Genomic DNA, 17,428 nt, shown 5'->3' on the forward strand with positions numbered 1-17,428 from the left:
TAGACTTTGTCATTCAGATGTATTTATGCAAACTTATCTTTCAGTATGTGTTAAATACAGCAAAAGATGATTTTGAATAAAAATAAACGTGGGAGAAAATTCTTCACAAAATTATCTTCCAACTTTGCTCTGAGGCATTAAGCTGAATGCTCACCTTTCCATTGAATCACAAATATATGCTACAGCTTGGCTTGATACATTCAGTTTCTAATTTATCATAGCTCTAAACAGGAATTAATAGTGTTAATTAAAATCCCCTTAAGCCATTCAATTTCCTTGATTAGCTATTTTAACTTTATCCAAGTAAATAAATTAAATTTCTGTTATCTTAATTTAACATTATAAAGTAGAAATCATTTACAAATTAAACTTACATTGACCTTTTAAAGGCACTGAGACTAACATCCAGCATTTCATGCCAATAGCTCAGAAATAATTTTGCACTGCAAGCAGGAAAACAGATGAACACAAAAACTCCAGTGATTAAATTAGCAAATTTCTGGCTCACTGAAAATCAGGAAGTGCCAGTTTTGATCCTAACACTATAGATGCATCCACGGTAGGAAGGAACGCTGATCCCTCCAGGACCAATGTGAATACAGATAATATAAAGTCGTTAAACTTCCTAGTTTTACACATGACCGAATTACACAGAGAAAGGGTGGCGTGTTGTTGAAGTCAGGTCAATGCATGCCTAGAGATAGGCTATTTAAGGAGATTAAAGCTATCTAAAGAATCTGTGGAAATAATTTCAGCCTTTTCAAAATAGTCCTGTGCTGTCCCTGGTTATTTTTTGAGTATCTGACCCTTCCAAATGGCTTCATTCTCAAGTTTACAGGTGCAGTTACCAGGAAAAGTGACAGAATTTTACTTTTATGAAGTACAATACATAGTTAGTAATTTACCATGATTTGACTTTTAAGCATTGCACTGTAGTAATCAATAAAAATCAAGTTTACTATTTCGCGAGTCAGCAAAAATGCATGCTGGGTTTGAAGGTATCTTGGGATAAAATGCAACCTAAGCAATAAACATTAACCTTGTGCTTCTACCTGTACACATATTATATTAAATGAAATAAAGCAGATAAGTAAACAGATGAAAGAAAAGAGATTTCTAAATACCGTGACTGTTGCATCGTGATGTTTCCACAAGTCGATTGTTTTGGTCATAGCATGACATGGCCTGGTAACGATAGCCTTGCCCACATTCCTTAATGTCTCCTTGTACCTTCATTCCCAGCAATACTTCCACCTTACCCTCTGGTAAAATACAGTCTGACCAGTTTCCCACAGGCTGAGCACTGTACTTGTCACACGGACAAAACTGATTCTCAATCAGAGGATATAACTGAGAATTTTTGCATTTATCCTTTTTCTTACTTTTTCCTAGAAAGAAGAAATAATTATTTTAGAAAGTTTGTACCAGTTTATACCTCCTCAAAAATGTCATTTGGACTTCGGTAAGAAATGCTTGCTATCAAATACATATGCCTAAAACTAGTTACATTAATCTTTATTCATTTAGGTTAATGACTTGAATTTCTTAAGGAATGGTCGCCTACAATTGGCACAAAGGCAATCTCTTTTAAAATAAAGCTTTACATTTATATTTACTTTGGCTGAAAGTGCTTGGGGAGTACAGTTTGAAAAAGTTAGCAATTAAACTAGTATACCCTTTTTTCCCCTATTTCATCAGCAGTGTGCAGTCCAATAAAAGAAATTGTCCCTGGATAAAACTTTCTCAAGTTGAAGGAGATTGCAGAAGGAAGTAACATGCATCTTTGCTACAGTAGTACCTTCATTCAAAATGCCAAAATCCTTTAATTTCATCACCTGTTATCATACATTTGTTAATAACTACCATTCTTCTCCTCTAACAGAATAAGCTTCTTCTGTGAATTTGTTTCTTTTCAAATCTCTTCGTGTTTTCCTTCCTCAGCTGGAGCATAGACATCCACTCACCTTCCACTTCCTGTTAAACCTGTTTTTACTCTTTTCTTTGGTAAAGTTTGCTCGTTTTATCTTTACCTATTAGACAGCTCATAAACATTAATGTAGAAGTCTTTGCAAAAGTAATCTTAAAAATGCTGGTAACTTAGATACTACTGTAAATTAATATTCTGTAGTATTTTCCTTGCTTTTCAAAACAAGGCACTGGACACAACTTTGCAGCACCCTTAGTGCTTATATTCACTACTGCCTTCATTTAGAATAGAAAAACGGTACATGGAAAAAAGCTTATATTTCTTTTGACGGCACAACTTCATAGTAAAAAATACACTTCTCCTCCTCCTCCTCTTTTTCACCATAAATAATTAGGAATTTACTCCAAGTCAGCTTTACATCTTAGACTGGGTAGCACATTGCCACAGGGACTACACCACAGCACACATCACAGTCTTAACAAGTTTGAAGGGGTAATTTAACTCAGTACAGGGAAATATCTCAAAATGTTAATAGTGTGGTAAGAGACTCTGTTCTTTCTTAATTTGTTTTTGAAATATTTAAAAAAAAACATTGTTAGGAGTTTGTTAGTTTTTTTTTTTTCCCTTGTGAAAGCAAACCTGACATAAAGTTCACTGGAGTTAGAAGACAGACACAGTGAGCCTTCTTGAGGATCATGAATTATTCATTGTCCCCAGGTCTTCTGATTTGCAGGGGGATGGAGTGGGGATAGGGTTTAGATCCTATCACATTCTTTCTGAGGCTGCTAATGGGCACCCCCCTTAGCTAGCTTTCCTCCACCACAGACAATACAGACTAATTGGCAAAAAGTGTTGTGACAGAGGCCAAGTCTCACTCTTGAGGTTTTAGTTATAATTTAGAAGCAGAGCATGTGTTTTTCGCCTCATTTCATGCAGAAGAAATAAAGAAAATAAAAACAGATTAAAAAGAATTTGGGGAAAAAAAAGTTTCAAAGTGGAAGGGTGTCCATCATGTGGAATAAGGAAAAGTTTGTGGCACGGGGTTGGACATAATTGGAAAAACTTTTTACTCTGTTAACTAAGACCTCAAGAGATTTCAAGGGACACAAAGTAAAAGCATTCTTAGTTGCACCAAGAAATAAGGCAGAAAATTAAGGAACGCATTGCCTCATGTGGTGATCTGAGCTGCTGCATGAAGGCAATGGAAGAACAGAGAACACACAGAACTTGGAGAGCGAACATTCAGCCAGGGAAAGGACTGTCATAAATCTGACATACAAGACTGCAGCTGAGAAGTTAAAAGAGGTAAAGCAAAGCTTAAGGCTAAAAATGATGATCTATAGCAAGAGGCTGAAAAGCACTCAGCTGCCATAGTAATTCTAATGCACAAAAAAACCATCCAAGAGGGAAGTCTTCGTGTAGCCAAGACCAGAAAGTAAGAAGAACGTAAGTGGGTTAACATCTGATCCTGTTAAGGGAGATTATTTTTGATTGGTCTCTCCCCAGTTTAAGAAAAAAAAATCCACTTTCACTAGAATTCTATTATAAGGTTTTCTATTGGAAACTCCAGGGGAATTTCAGCAAGATTTTTTTCTTAATTACAGTTCAGTGTAAAAAGGAAAAAAACAAACTCAAAGAAAACAGACCCAATTCAGTCTGGTGTGAATTAAATCTGGTTAGACAATGCTGGCAAGATACAGCTTGTGCATGGAATCATGGTTGCTGAGGAATCAAAACAAACTGCAGACCTGATCCCTAAATCCTAGCTGAGAAAACACATATAAGTCAAGAAACTGCAAATAATTAATAGGGTCTGTGGCCACTCTCGTTTTCATTAGCAGTTTTCCAAATCTAGTTTCTTGTCTTAGTAGACTTAAACTTGTTTAACCTTATTTGGGACTGAAAGTGATTTGAGTGATGTGAAGAGAAGAGATTTCCTGCCTCAGGACTTCTCCAAGTGCCTCACACTACCTACATCATGTTGAAAACCCCAAGGTCTTTGGCTTTTTACACCATTAAGCTTGTGAGTTACATGGCTTTCAACATTCACTAAATTGTCCAACATTTGCCTGAACACTATCAGTAAAATAAAGCTTAAGCAAAAAAAAAAAGCTTTTGAAAAAAAATTTTCATATTTTAAGCTGTAACTCGGGGAAATTGCTTGAGTGTAACCTCAAAGGTCTGTCCCCTATATTTGTTAAATGCCTAGCACAAATAGATAATCTCAAGGACATAATGCTGTACAAATGATAAACCATAAAGCAGCAACCTTCCTGACCTCTTTGTGCAGAGAAGCAGGCTGTGAAAACCTTTTAAATAGCAAAATATTAATGTCAAATAATTGTGCCCCTTTTGGTGAAAATATAACACAGGGCTCAACAAAATTGCAAGTAAGGACTCTTTTTTTTAATTTTATTTGCTTGGACTGGATCAGTTTGTTGGTTAATTATGCTCCTTTACATTTTTTGCCTCCCTGGAATTACAGACAGAGCTGACCTGCCTGTCCGGAAAAGAAATGGTCCGCTTTGGCAGTTTACTATGTGTGTTCCACTTTAGAAGAAACCCCAGCCTCCTATGTTCTCCCATCTTCTCTCTAGCCACTTCCCCGTGATCTGGAGCCTCAGGCACATGGTAGGAGTTTGTTCTCCTGAGAGGTCATATCTTTTTTCCACCAACAGTATATAAAGCACGACAGTGATGTTGGGTCTCCCTTCTTCCATGATGACAAACTTTGCTTGCTTGTCATAAAAGAACCTCAGAAAAATGCAGATTTTAATCAAAACAGTAGCAATAATTAATAAAAGATGCAATATTTTTCTGGTTACTCTTACCGACAAGAGTGCGTTTTCTTGTCCTGACTCCTCCACAGTCCCCATTACAGGAAGAAAACTTTGACCAGTTTGTAAACTGACAGTCATCTTGGCAGGGAATCTGGCACGTCTGTGTTAAGGATGGTAATGGGCCAGAGTATTTAAGGCACTCACTGATGTCAGCCTGTCCTCCGTCTTGTCTGCGACAAGTAATTGCTGAAGCAAAAAGGGATGGAGTTTAATTCAGCAATTTTTTCATTAATGTCTCTATTCAGTTTAGTAAGTCTGCAATATTCACCCATAAAATCACACTGAAAGCCCAGAATAGCTATACAACAACCTAATATTTGCAGTCATTTGTATCTTGAATGAATACATTTAATATTTCTGACTTTTTTTAGATTCTGTTTAAATTTCTATTTATTATGACTTACCAGGAAAGAAAAATAAATCTTACAGACAACTGCAAATATTATAAAGGTTGCATCATCTTATCCACATCTGTTATACCACTCTTCATATTATCATTTTTGCTACAGATACAGCCACTCAGACATTAAAAATCTGCAATGCCACTTGAAGGAGCTGAACATCATACGAGCTATAATGAAGTTGTATCAGCAGCATATATTTTAGAAAAAGGGACAGACATAAAATTTAGAAGCATAGTTGAGATCTGGATACCACTTAACCATCCACAACAGTACTGCTGGCTGATGTTCTTCAGCAATTTTTAGTCTTGAAAAAGGGTTGAAGGACAAAGCATGTTTGCTACGAGTATCAGCCAATAAGGCTACAATGTTTTATAACAGGATATCCATATCCTGAATAAAAGCTTCTTTCTTATAAGAAAATAAAAACAGTTTCTTAAGAAAACTTCAGGTGGCACAAAACGAAGAAGTTGGAACATAACAATTTACAAAGGATAAGGCTCTTTCATTAATATAGTCTTTAGCAGTGCTCTGTCATTTTTCCTCATGAGTAATTTTAATTTTTTTTTAACTTGGTTGCTTATCTATTATTCTAACCTAAGCCTCAGTAAATCTAATTTTATTTCCTTGCCCAAAACAGCATAAAACTTATTATGCAGTAACAAGATTGGAAACTTCTAGTTGTCTACACAATAGAATTATATTTATGCTTCTCGGCATCTGACAGCACACAATACATGCAGTATCTCATAATGACTGTGAAAGTAATTTGGGTCACCAGTTGTTGCAGTAACATTGCACCTGAACACAATATATCATTCTGTATACATATGAGGGAACATCATGTTTTATATTATACTCCGTTCTATAATTTAAGCATAGCACTTCAATTGTACTGACAGTAATTGTTTTATTGGTATGTGAATTGAAAAAAATATAAATTTTGCTAACAAAACTATTACGGCATAACCAAGTTCAACTGTTGGAGAAAAATGGGGTTTGAATGCAGAGTTTCAAAATAAAACCGAAAACTGGCTATAAGTGACTATTTCCTCTTGGAGGAAGAAGGAAGAATATTTGAGGAAACTACTTTTTTTTTTTTTTTTTTAGATTGTTGCAAGGTAATCCTAAAGGTTTAGCGACTCATGAGTTCTGAAAAAAGCTTTTTCGTCTGATAGTTCTAAACTAAATTTCTATCTCGTGATGACTGTAGGAAGCTGAAATTGATGGCCCGCATGGTCCATTTAATCATGTGCCTACTAAAACATATCCAAAGGTCCCAAGTGAATTGTTTTTGCTACACGTCTGTGGTAAAACACTATGAAAGGGAGGGGGCTTTGTTTTTCCAGAGATGCTAAGCAAACAGCTTCCCTGATCCTTGACTGCCCTTTGGAGCAGGGCTGCCAGCACTGCTTGTAATAGGCTCAGTACTGCATTAAGTTGTGCTTACTGGAGGACTGACCAGCTGTACATTGTCTAATACAATTATTCTGTCAAATCCTATTATTATTGGTGTAGTTTACGTAAGGAAACCCTTTTTTCTTTACATATAATTATAGTCATTCAATGAGCAAAAATTAATATCTGATAATTGAAAATCTACTTTAAGAATGTATTAACTGTACCTACTATAGGATTACTAAAATTATACAAATATTTTGGAAAAATACAAATCAAAACAGTATCTTCCAATGCAAGCCTAGGCTACAGTTTTGGATTCTTGTGAGATACTCCTCTCTGCTAATAACAGACATCAGTTTCCCTGAGGTAAAAACACAGTTCAGATTAGTTCTACCATGTGGAAATTCACAGAGGTCAAACCTAAATCCTCCATCCTGAGTTTGACCTTGGCATGTGCATGCATCAGCAAAACTAATTGCATTATCTTCACTGCATTCTCAGGGAGATACAGGCCACCATTTTTAGCAATGAAAACTATGTCTAGCCAAGGGCTAACAGACGGCCCACTGATTAACCCAATAACTTCTAATAATCTTCTTCAAAAGTTTAGTACCCATTTTAGGTCCTGCCTCTCCATCTAGTGCTTTGATAGGCTGTAAACATTGTCTACTGAAGAACATACTTTCTTTTTAGCTAAATTGAGTTTTTCTAAAGCCAATATTTATTCCTTCATCTTTCTTGGTTATTAAACATTACTCTGTGGACAACTATCCACTCTGCCATAAATTTTTCAGATTCATGTTAGTGTACCTAATTTACATCAAGCAACCCAGGTGAGAAGCTCCCCTGAGGATTAACAGGTGGGTTTTTTTCCAGATTAACTATCAGTTCTACTGTAGCAATCAAAGCAGGAAAACTGTTCATTCTTGAGACCTAAATATTTCACCTTAATAACAACACAAATTAGAGCACAGGTTGGCATACCAAATCAATTCCAGAATCTTAATTTTCACAGCGCCTGTCCAAACTATTCATGTTACTTCTGGTTGACAAGACCTGGGTGATCGACTCTGAATTCCATTTTCCTACCATTATTCTACAGATTCAAGTATCAATTTGAAAGGTTTATACTCCTTGTGACTGTCAGAGTGGGTATTTTTCCATTACTTAAAGTAGGGATTTTGACAACTGTATACATTTAATTAATACATTCTTTTGGCCAGGTAAATAAATGTTTTACTTGACATCTGAAATTCTCTTACTGCTAGTGGAGTTACTTTTTCCACTCACAACCTAATCTGGGGAAACTCATCCCCTGCCTCTCTGATCAAACCCATGATTCTTTAATTATATTCTGTAAAAGCCACTGAGATCAATGATTAACTCTCTGTAGAGAAGTGTCTCCAACTACTATAAAGCCATGCAGTGCCAGACTAATTATTTTGCCTATACAACCACATTATATTTATTACAGACATTAGCAGCAAGTGGAAAGAACATGGTTCTTCTATTACTGAATTAAGCCCAAGTAATTGTTAAGTGAAAACATAAAACAGGAATAGTGCTAACAGGAAAATCAAATTTAACATGGAAACCATTCACTTACAAAATTGTTTTGTCATTTAACAATTATTATCTCCCAGAAGAAAGGTGTGAAATAAATGGCAGTCTAAATTTTCTAGATAAGGGACTTTGATGTAATTAAAACTTTATCTGATCGCATTTTTTCCACCAAGCCACAGGGCACTATAGGCTAATATATTTGTTGTTGGCATAACACATCACTAAGACTGTATTTTAACAAGTCTTGTTATGTGTGGGTTTATATATAAACCTTGCCAGTGTTACCATCATTAGTATACTTCACTAAGATTTCACTGAGGTGTGAGATTCAGTAAACCCTACACCTGAAAATTATTTTATAAATAAACATGCTCTATGTCCTTTGTTTTACAATACACTTGTGATACCATTTTTTCAATTGTCAAGTATTTTTAAGAACAATAATATTCTATTTCATTTCTAGAAAGGCAAGAATTATTTCAGCACAGTAACTTTTCTTATACCTACTATCAATGCTGCTTAGGCTACGATTTCATGTACGTTTATTTTTCTGTGGGACATGGCAGACTAGACACTGCATGATTAATAGTATCTCACTCAGGAGCACATGCCAATAATATTGTGAAAATACAAACATGAGCGTTCTTTACATGCCAGAGAACAATCAATGTGTTTCTGCCAAATAAAGTCACCTGGAGATTTTGGCTCTTGTTTAGCCGATAAAAAAAAACCCAATTTCTCAAGTAAAAACTGCTCTTGAGCATTGTTGTCCAAATTCTTACTTCAGTACAGAACCTGAAGCTGCTGGTTGTGCTTTGCAGTGACTAAAATATGAACCAGGCAATAGGGCACTCTCATCCGTTAAGTCTCGATAACATTAAAATAGTTTATAGCTCCATAAAGGAGCAGTGCTCTTTCATGATTTTGTCTCTTTTCTTGTGCTTTCAATGAGGGCATGAAATCCCCACAAGATCAAATCCCTCCACCCCTAGAAGCAATGCCCAGAGAAGGAGGCCGCTGTGAGAGAAAAAGGGGTTGTGACCACCGGTCCTGCCTCTGAACCACCCTGCGGCTCAAACAAGTCTGCAAGGCCTCCTCGTGCTCACAGCCATCCTGGGAAGTGTCCTCCGATTCCCCTGATCTACTGTCTTTCAAATAACTCTACATATATCCTACAAATGAAGGATAGCGAGAGCTTGGGATCAGCTCTTTAATAATGGCCAATTCCTAGCGACATCAAGTACAGCTATTCAGATATTTTCTCTGACAGCCAGGTTACTTAAGCTTCTGCTTAAATTTTACAAATAACCTTCCTCTTGCTATACAGAATATGCTGACAGGTTTCACAGTTTTCATCCCATTCCTCCTACAAAACTCTGAGGAAGATTTATGGTGGCAAGGACTGCAGGCTGTGCATTGTTTTGCAAAACTCTTTTTGGTCACTGAGATAGCCCTTACCATGTGCATCCATACATATATATCATGATGTGATTAGGCTATTGCACTTTGGGCACTTGAGCTTCTCATCTACTACATGTCCTCATCACTAACACTGGGATGCAGTCCAACAAACCCTACTTAAATATGCAGAAGCTACTGGCAAAATAAACTTTTTTAGTAAGCTTCCTAGGCTTTCCTATACAATTTGAAAGGGATTTGAACTGTATTTCTAATTTCCTTCAGAAATCACTGGAGCTGAGGTTTACTGGCACTGATTTTTTAAGTTATGAGCATACCTGCCTAAATTGTTCACAGTTTCAAACTTCATACATTAATCCATCTCCCTGAGCACAACATGACTTTGAAGTTACCTATGTGCTAATAAATGTCAGCCGTAAGAATACGAAGCAGTATCTCTCAGCACACCCTAGCTGGAGCAGGTTCCTCTCACAGTGTGTTTTATAGACCGCATCCCCATCAAATCCTAGTAGCCTGGCTCTTTCAAGCATTTACTCTCTTGTTCTAGTTTTCAGGGTTTTTTTGGTATTTTGCATTTGCCAACACTCTGTGCCTCTCCCTCCTGGGTTTCAGGTGACTCATCAAGATATCTGGTCAATTTACTCTTGTTAGTTGAGAAACAGCTTATGAAAATAAACACAACATAAATGCTGCTGCTGTAAAATATGGCTTTTCTCTACATTTCCTGTTCCTGTTGGATAGGGTCAAAATTTCAACCTCCTTGCTGATGCACCCGTAATATGCACTCCTGAGGGTTTTGAATAAGAGACAGAAGTCTTAAGTTACTGCAATTCTGTAATGCCCTGCTTACCCACTGTTGAAAGGCATTTTACAAGTAATATGACTGCAAATTTTCATTCATTAGAGAAATCCAACAGAACTGTCATGACTGTCGTCCTTGTTCAAATAAGGTTCATGACTACAACAATTAATTTACTGCTCAGGTATTAAATACTATGTTACTATGCTTAGATTTAGATATAAATATTTGTCCATCATTTGCACGAATGATTAACAAACTTTTTTCTTTAAAAAATTCTAAAAAATCTGTTCTTAAACCAAAACAAAAACCCACCAAGCCCTTTTATTCTCTTTCCTCTGCATTGACCCAAGTTCTGATTTTGTGACATGGTCATTTAAATTGACACAATTTGTAACAAAACTTTCATTATAGAAGACAGCTAGAAACAGACCTGTCTTTAACAATGAATCACAATTCTAAACTTTATGATTCACCCAAGTGTCTCTTCTGCCAAGGAAAACCAATGTGATAAAAAAGCTAAGAATGGAAATGTAAATAGTAAAGCTGTCATATAAAGCAAGGCGTGCATATGCTCTGTTACTCATAGAATCTCAAGATCAGACACCTAACCACTCATTTTTAATGATTTATTTCTTCTTGATTTTTCTTCAGTTTTGATTATCCTTCTAACTAAAATATGAACAGTGCAGACTATTTTGTTCAAAATAAACTGTTAATGAATGCATAGTCAGATGTGCTTTTTCTCTGGTACACATTCCTATTCTTTTTTATTTAACACATTTGCTGGTATGTGTTACAGTGTGCATAGGCAATCAGATCAGAAACAGGACAAACTAATAGTATTGGCAACATCCCCTTGCACTGAAAGAGGAACTGAGAACTGTTCTCACATATAAGAATGTAATTACTTGCTCTACTGAGTATTGACACAAAATGAAAGGACAATCCACGGGAAACCAAAGGGCTGAGATTACTTCTATAAGATTATTGTTTAACTTTGTCATCAAAAGTAAATAACCACAAGCAGTTGAATGAGCGTGTGATTTCTGCATTCATAAGCATCAGAAATTCGAGAGATAAAATTGAAAAAGAAATGCTGCTATGTCTACTTTTTCACAGCATGATAAACATTTGTAGAGAAATCACCAATAAACAGTTAAATGATCTGTTAAAAATATCTTTATTCCAGTGTCACTTTATAAATGCAGTATCAGAATGTTATACCAAATAGATTTTGTACTTCTGTGTTTAGTATTTCCAGATTTTTGGGGTGGTTAAAAGGACTTGCACAGTAGTAGCTCAGTCTTTTCTGTACCTACATCACAAAATAATCTTTAAAAATATTATTTATAGTACCAAAATTTTAATAACATATTATCATGCAAGGTTTTCCATAGCCTGTAGAAACATTATTTACATCAAGTGAGGTATGAAGGAGGGAGCCAAGGATTAGTGGGGAGAGGGGAGAAACTCCCTCTCAGAGTCTTCCTTCAGAAACTGGTGAAATCTTTGTAATACTGTCCAGGGCAGAGCTCAGTCAGCCAGATGCTTGCTTTCAGGTCAGCCTCCCTTAAGCAAACACCTTGCATGAAATCAATGCTTGTGCAGGGGACCAAACAAAATAACATGCACCACTGAAAATTCACACATGGCTATCTAATGTCGGAATTTGAAATGCAAGAGGGGAAAGGGAATATGTTAATGCCCTGTGCAGGAGATAACCTATATAAAACAAATAAAACACACTATCCATGCTCAAAAGGCAATTTTCTGAGGTGCAAAGTAAATAAAACTTCAACCGATAATCTCTATAATTGCAGATGTATGTTTTCCAAAGTGAAAGTTAGTTTTGTGCAAAAATTCAGCTGTTACTTCCAAGTTATATTCATTGTATAGGTGCTCAAGGAAACCAAAATATTTTACTTTTCTCAATCTAAATAAAAAATACTAGTTTATTTAGCTTCTACAGAATATCAGTTTACATTACTGAGCGTAAAAGTAAAAGGTATATTCAACACATTGTCAGGTATTAAAACACTGAGACACGATACAGTCAGTCAGTCACCGAGAGGAGCTACTCCAGAGCCAGCCTGATCCACAGTGGATCAGCCAATCTTGGCACACAGGGGTTTCTCTGAGGCAGGGAAGCACCAGGACAGTGGAGAGACCCACCAGCTCTGGCGGGGGACACTGATGAGGCGAGGGCCTTGCCAAAGCAAAGGCGGCGCTTCCCATGTCTATAAAAAGCAGCCTACGGAGTGCAAGCAACCAGAAGCACTGCCAACAGAACATGGCGTGTCAGCCAGGGTATGGTGCGGCAGTTTGCACACAGGAAGGGTGCAATCACCCTACCAGCCCAAGACATGAGTTCGTTTGGTAGTCATCATACTTTCAGTAGGAACTTAGCTATGGTATCTACCCAGCAGAAAGCTATGCCCTCTGCATTCATCAGAGTGAATGTGGCAACCCAGACAGAGCTCCCATGAAAACAAGCAGCCGTCCACATCTCAGGTCAAAGGGAGTGCCAGAGCCTTTCACTTGTAAGGGATGGCAACCATGAGAACAGCTTTGAGAGGTGTGACAACATGGATGATTTGCTCAGCATGGTGGCAGAGCTATGTGAGGAGGTAGAAAGGTTAAGGAGCATCAGCGAGGCTGAGAAAGAGATAGACTGGTGGAACCATGCTCTGCCCTCCCTGAGACAGAAACAGGAACAGCCACCAGAGAAAACCCAAGATCAAGGGATTCCTGTATCCCTCCCCTACCAGGCTGAAGGCAGTAGCTCAAAGGAAAAGACTGAATGGAGGCAAGTCCATGCTTGGGGCAGTAGGCAAACCCACTTCTTGCCCACCTCACCTTCCCAGGTGCTTCTGTATAACAGGTATAAGGCTTTGCAGGCAGAAGACCAGTCAACAGAAGATGTGGCTAACAGTCCACCTATACCAGTGGTGTTTCCAGGGTCAGAAAAGCCTAACCCCTGTATCAAAACTGCCTCCATGAGGAACAGAAGAAAGGCTATAGTTGTAGGCAACTCCCTTCTGAGGGGAACAGAGGGTCCAATATGCCGGACAAACCCTCCTCTTAAGGAAGTCTGATGCCTCCCTGGGGTCTAGGTTAAGGACATTGCTAGGTAACTTCCTAGCCTGGTGCGGCCCTTGGACTATTACCCATTACTGCTTTTCCATGTGGGAGGTGATGAAGCTGCAGCACGTAGTCCAAGGGCAATCAAAAGAGACTTCAGGGCCTTGAGACAGCTAGTAAAGGACTCTGGAGCACAATTTTTTTCTCCTCTCTCCTTCCAGTTGCAGGCAGTGACACTGGAAGGAACAGATGCACCTAGTCTATTAACACATGGCTCTGTGGCTGGTGTCATCACCACAGTTTTGGTTTTTGTGATAATGGGACGGCCCACACAGCATGAGGCTGCCTTGCGTCTGATGGGATTCACCTTTCTCAAAGGAGAAAGAGGGTCTTTGCTCATGAGCTTGCAGGGCTCTGACAGAGCTCTAAACTACACTTGAAGGGTGAGGGGGTTAATATCAGGCTTGCCTGAGACAAGCTGAGGGATGACACACTGAGATTAGACAGACGGCAAGGGCACTCAGCCTGTGTCTCTGAGATGCGTTGGGTTTACTGGACCACAGCTGAAGTTTTACGGAGATGAGCTGGGGGCTACTGATGTAATAGAAGCCAAGGGGGGAACACCGGTGGGGTGTTCCTCTAAGAAGGTGACATGGATGACAGCCCAGCTTAAGTTCCTTTACACAAATGCATGCATCATGGGAATCATGGGAAATAAACAGGAGGAGCTGGAAGCCACTGAGCAGGAAAACTATGATATAGTTGCCATCATGGAAATGTGGTGGGATGACTCGCACAACTGGAGTGCTGCGATGGATGGCTATAAACTCTTCAGAAGGGATTAGGCAAGGCAGGAAAGGCAGTAGGGTATCTCTGTATGTCAGGGAGTGTTTGGATTGCCTAGAGCTTAATGATGGGGATGATAGACTTGAGTGTTTATGGGTAAGAATCAGGGGGAAGGCCAACAAGGCAGATATCATGGTGGGAGTCTGTTATAAACCATCCAACCAGGATGAAGAGGCAGATGAATTATTCTACAAGCAGCTGGGAGAAGTCTCACAATCGCTAGCCCTTGTCCTTGTTGGGGACTTCAATCTACTGGATATATGCTGGAAATACAATACAGCAGAGAGGAAGCAGTCTAGGGGGTTTATGGAGTGTGTGGAAGATAACTTCCTGACACAGCTGGTGAGTGAGCCAACTAGGGAAGGCGCCCCGCTGGACCTGTTGTTTGTGAACAGAGAAGGACTTGCGTGTGATGTGATGGTTCGAGGCCGTCTTGGGCACAGCGATCATGAAATGATAGAGTTTTCAATTCTTGGAGAAGTAAGGAGGGGGAGTCAACAGAACTGCCACCTTGGACTTCTGGAGGGCAGACTTCATCCTGTTTAGGTGACTGATTGACAGAGTCCCCTGGGAGGCAGCCCTGAAGGGCAAAGGAGTCCAGGAAGGCTGGACATTCTTCAAGGAGGAAGTCTTAAAGGAGCAAGAGCAGGCTGTGCCCATGGGCTGCAAGACAAGCTGGTGGGGAAGACGACCAGTCTGATTGAACAGAGCTCTTTGGCTGGAACTCAGGGAAAAAAGGGGAGTTTATGACCTTTGGAAGAAGGGGCAGGCAAGTCAGGAGGACTACAAAGGTGTAGCAAGGTTATACAGGGAGAAAAGTAGAAGGGCCAAAGCCCAACTAGAGCTTAATATGGCTACTACTGTAAAAAAAAAAAACACAAAAAAAAAACAATTAAAAAATACTTCTGTAAATACATTAGCAGCAAAAGGAGGGCTAAGGAGAATCTCCATTCTTTGCTGGATGTAGGGGGAAACATAATGACGAAGGCTGAGGAAAAGGTTGAGGTACTTAATGCCTTCTTTGCCTCAGTCTTTAATAGTAAGACCAGTTGTTCTCTGGGTACCCAGCCCCCTGAGCTGGAAGACAGGGATGGGGAGCAGGATGAAGCCCCCATAATCCAAGGGGAAATGGTTAGCAACCTGCCACACCACTTAGACACACACAAGTCTGTGGGGCCAGATGAGATCCACCGAAGGGTACTGAAGGAACTGGCAGAATTGATCACCAAGCCGCTTTCCATCAGCAGTCCTGGCTAACTGGGGAGGTCCCAGTTGCCTGGAGCTTAGAAACTGTGCTGCCCATCTACAGGAAGGTCCAGAAGGAGGATCTGGGGAACTACAGGCCTGTCAGCCTTACCTCAGTGCCAGGAAAGGTTATGGAGCAGATCATCTTGAATGCCACGACACAGCACATACAGGACAACTAGATGATCTCTTTCTATGACAAGGTGACCCAATTAGTAGACGAGGGAAAGACTGTAGATATTGTCTTCCTAGACTTTAGGAAAGACTTTGACACTGTTTCCTACAGCATTGCCCTGGAAAAATTGGCAGCTCATGGCTGAGGGTGGGTGTACTTTTTCCTGGGTAAAAAACTGGCTTGATGGCCAGGCCCAAGGAGTTGTGGTGAATGGAGCTAAATCTCATTGGTGGCCAGTCACAAGTGGTGTTTCCCAGGGCTCAGTGAGGGGGCCAGCTCTGTTTAATATCTTTATCAATGATCTGGACAAGGGGATCGAATGCACCCTCACTAAGTTTGCAGACGATACCAAGTTGGGTGGGAGTGTTCATCTGCTTGAGGGTAGGAAGGGTCTACAGAGGGATCGGGACAGGCTGGATCAATGGGCTGAGGCCAACTGTATGAGATTTAACAAGGCTAAGTGCCAGGTCTTGCACTTTGGTCACAACAACCCCATGCAACACCACAGGCTTGGGGCAGGGTGGCTGGAAAGCTGCCCAGCAGAAAAGGGCCTGGGGATGCTGATCAATAGGTGGCTGAACATGAGCCAGCAGTGTGCCCACGTGGCCAAGGCAGCCAACAGCATCCTGGCTTGCATCAGGAATAGTGTGGCCAGCAGGACTAAGGAAGTGATCATTCCCCTGTACTCGGCACTGGTGAGGCTGCATCTTGAATACTGTGTTCAATTTTGGGCCCTTCACTACAAGAAGGACATTGAGGTGCTGGAGTGTGTGCAAAGAAGAGCAATGAAGCTAATGAAGGGTTGAGAGCACAAGTCTTATGAGGAGTGTCTGAGGGAACTGGGGTTGTTTAGGCTGGAGAAAAGGAGGCTGGGGGGAGACCTTATTGCTCTCTACAAGTGAAAGGAGGCTACAGTGAGATGCACGTCCATCTCTTCTCCCAAGTAATGAGTGATAGGATGAGAAGAAATGGCCTCAAGCTGCACCAGGGGAGGTTTAGACTAGATATTAGGAAATATTGCTTCACTGAAAGGGTTGTCAGGGATTGGAACAGGCTGCCCAGGGAAGCAGTGGAGTCACCATCCCTGGAGGTATTTAAAAGATGTATGGATGTGGTGCTTAGGGACATGGTTTAGTGGTAAACTGCCAGTGTTAGGTTTATGGTTGGACTCAATGATCTTAATGGTCTTTTCCAACCTATATGATTCTATGTGATTCTGTGTGATACATAATATATCTGTGTCTGAAACTTATATTTTATGTTAATTAACATAATGTACATCAATGGGAAAAACACTGGGCCAAAGACAGGCCGTCTTTAATGCCTGTAACTTTCACCACTGCCACAGGCTAGACAATATTTAGATTCATATTTAGATACTTGAACTGAGAAACAAATAATCTTTGGTTGTCCAAATTAAATAACTTTGTGAGTTCTACAATAAAATTTATACATTAGATAGACTTCATAAAAAGCAAGAGAAAACAAAAATCTCCCCTTTCTAACAGTTGACCTCAGAAACATTTACAGAATTCCACCAAAACCACTTGCTTTCTCCAGGCTTAGCTGCTCCCACGGTTCTTAATTAACGATTGCTCATCCTACCACTTGACCACATTAGAGAGCTACTTCCATTATATCTGCTTGTAAGAACAAGACTGCTGCTTGAATACATCAACCTTTGCAAGATCAAACTCTGCGTAGTACCACAGAAAAATTCTGCCAATC

The 17,428-nt window shown here is 39.5% G+C and overlaps 1 protein-coding gene across 1 annotated transcript in view; it reads right to left on the bottom strand.

The window, feature by feature from the left end:
• The window catches only part of THSD7A (thrombospondin type 1 domain containing 7A), a 300,728-nt gene that overhangs the window by 42,325 nt on the left and 240,975 nt on the right, over window positions 1-17,428 (bottom strand). Inside the window, exons 15-16 of the mRNA XM_075082924.1 lie at window positions 4,759-4,953; window positions 1,125-1,388 (exon numbers count right to left, since the gene is read on the bottom strand). Coding sequence (XP_074939025.1) covers window positions 1,125-1,388; window positions 4,759-4,953 — 459 coding nt within the window. The remainder of the gene's footprint in view (window positions 1-1,124; window positions 1,389-4,758; window positions 4,954-17,428) is intronic.

The sequence above is a fragment of the Phalacrocorax aristotelis genome, chromosome 2 (assembly GCF_949628215.1).
Source record: "Phalacrocorax aristotelis chromosome 2, bGulAri2.1, whole genome shotgun sequence".
Classification (NCBI taxonomy): domain Eukaryota; kingdom Metazoa; phylum Chordata; class Aves; order Suliformes; family Phalacrocoracidae; genus Phalacrocorax; species Phalacrocorax aristotelis.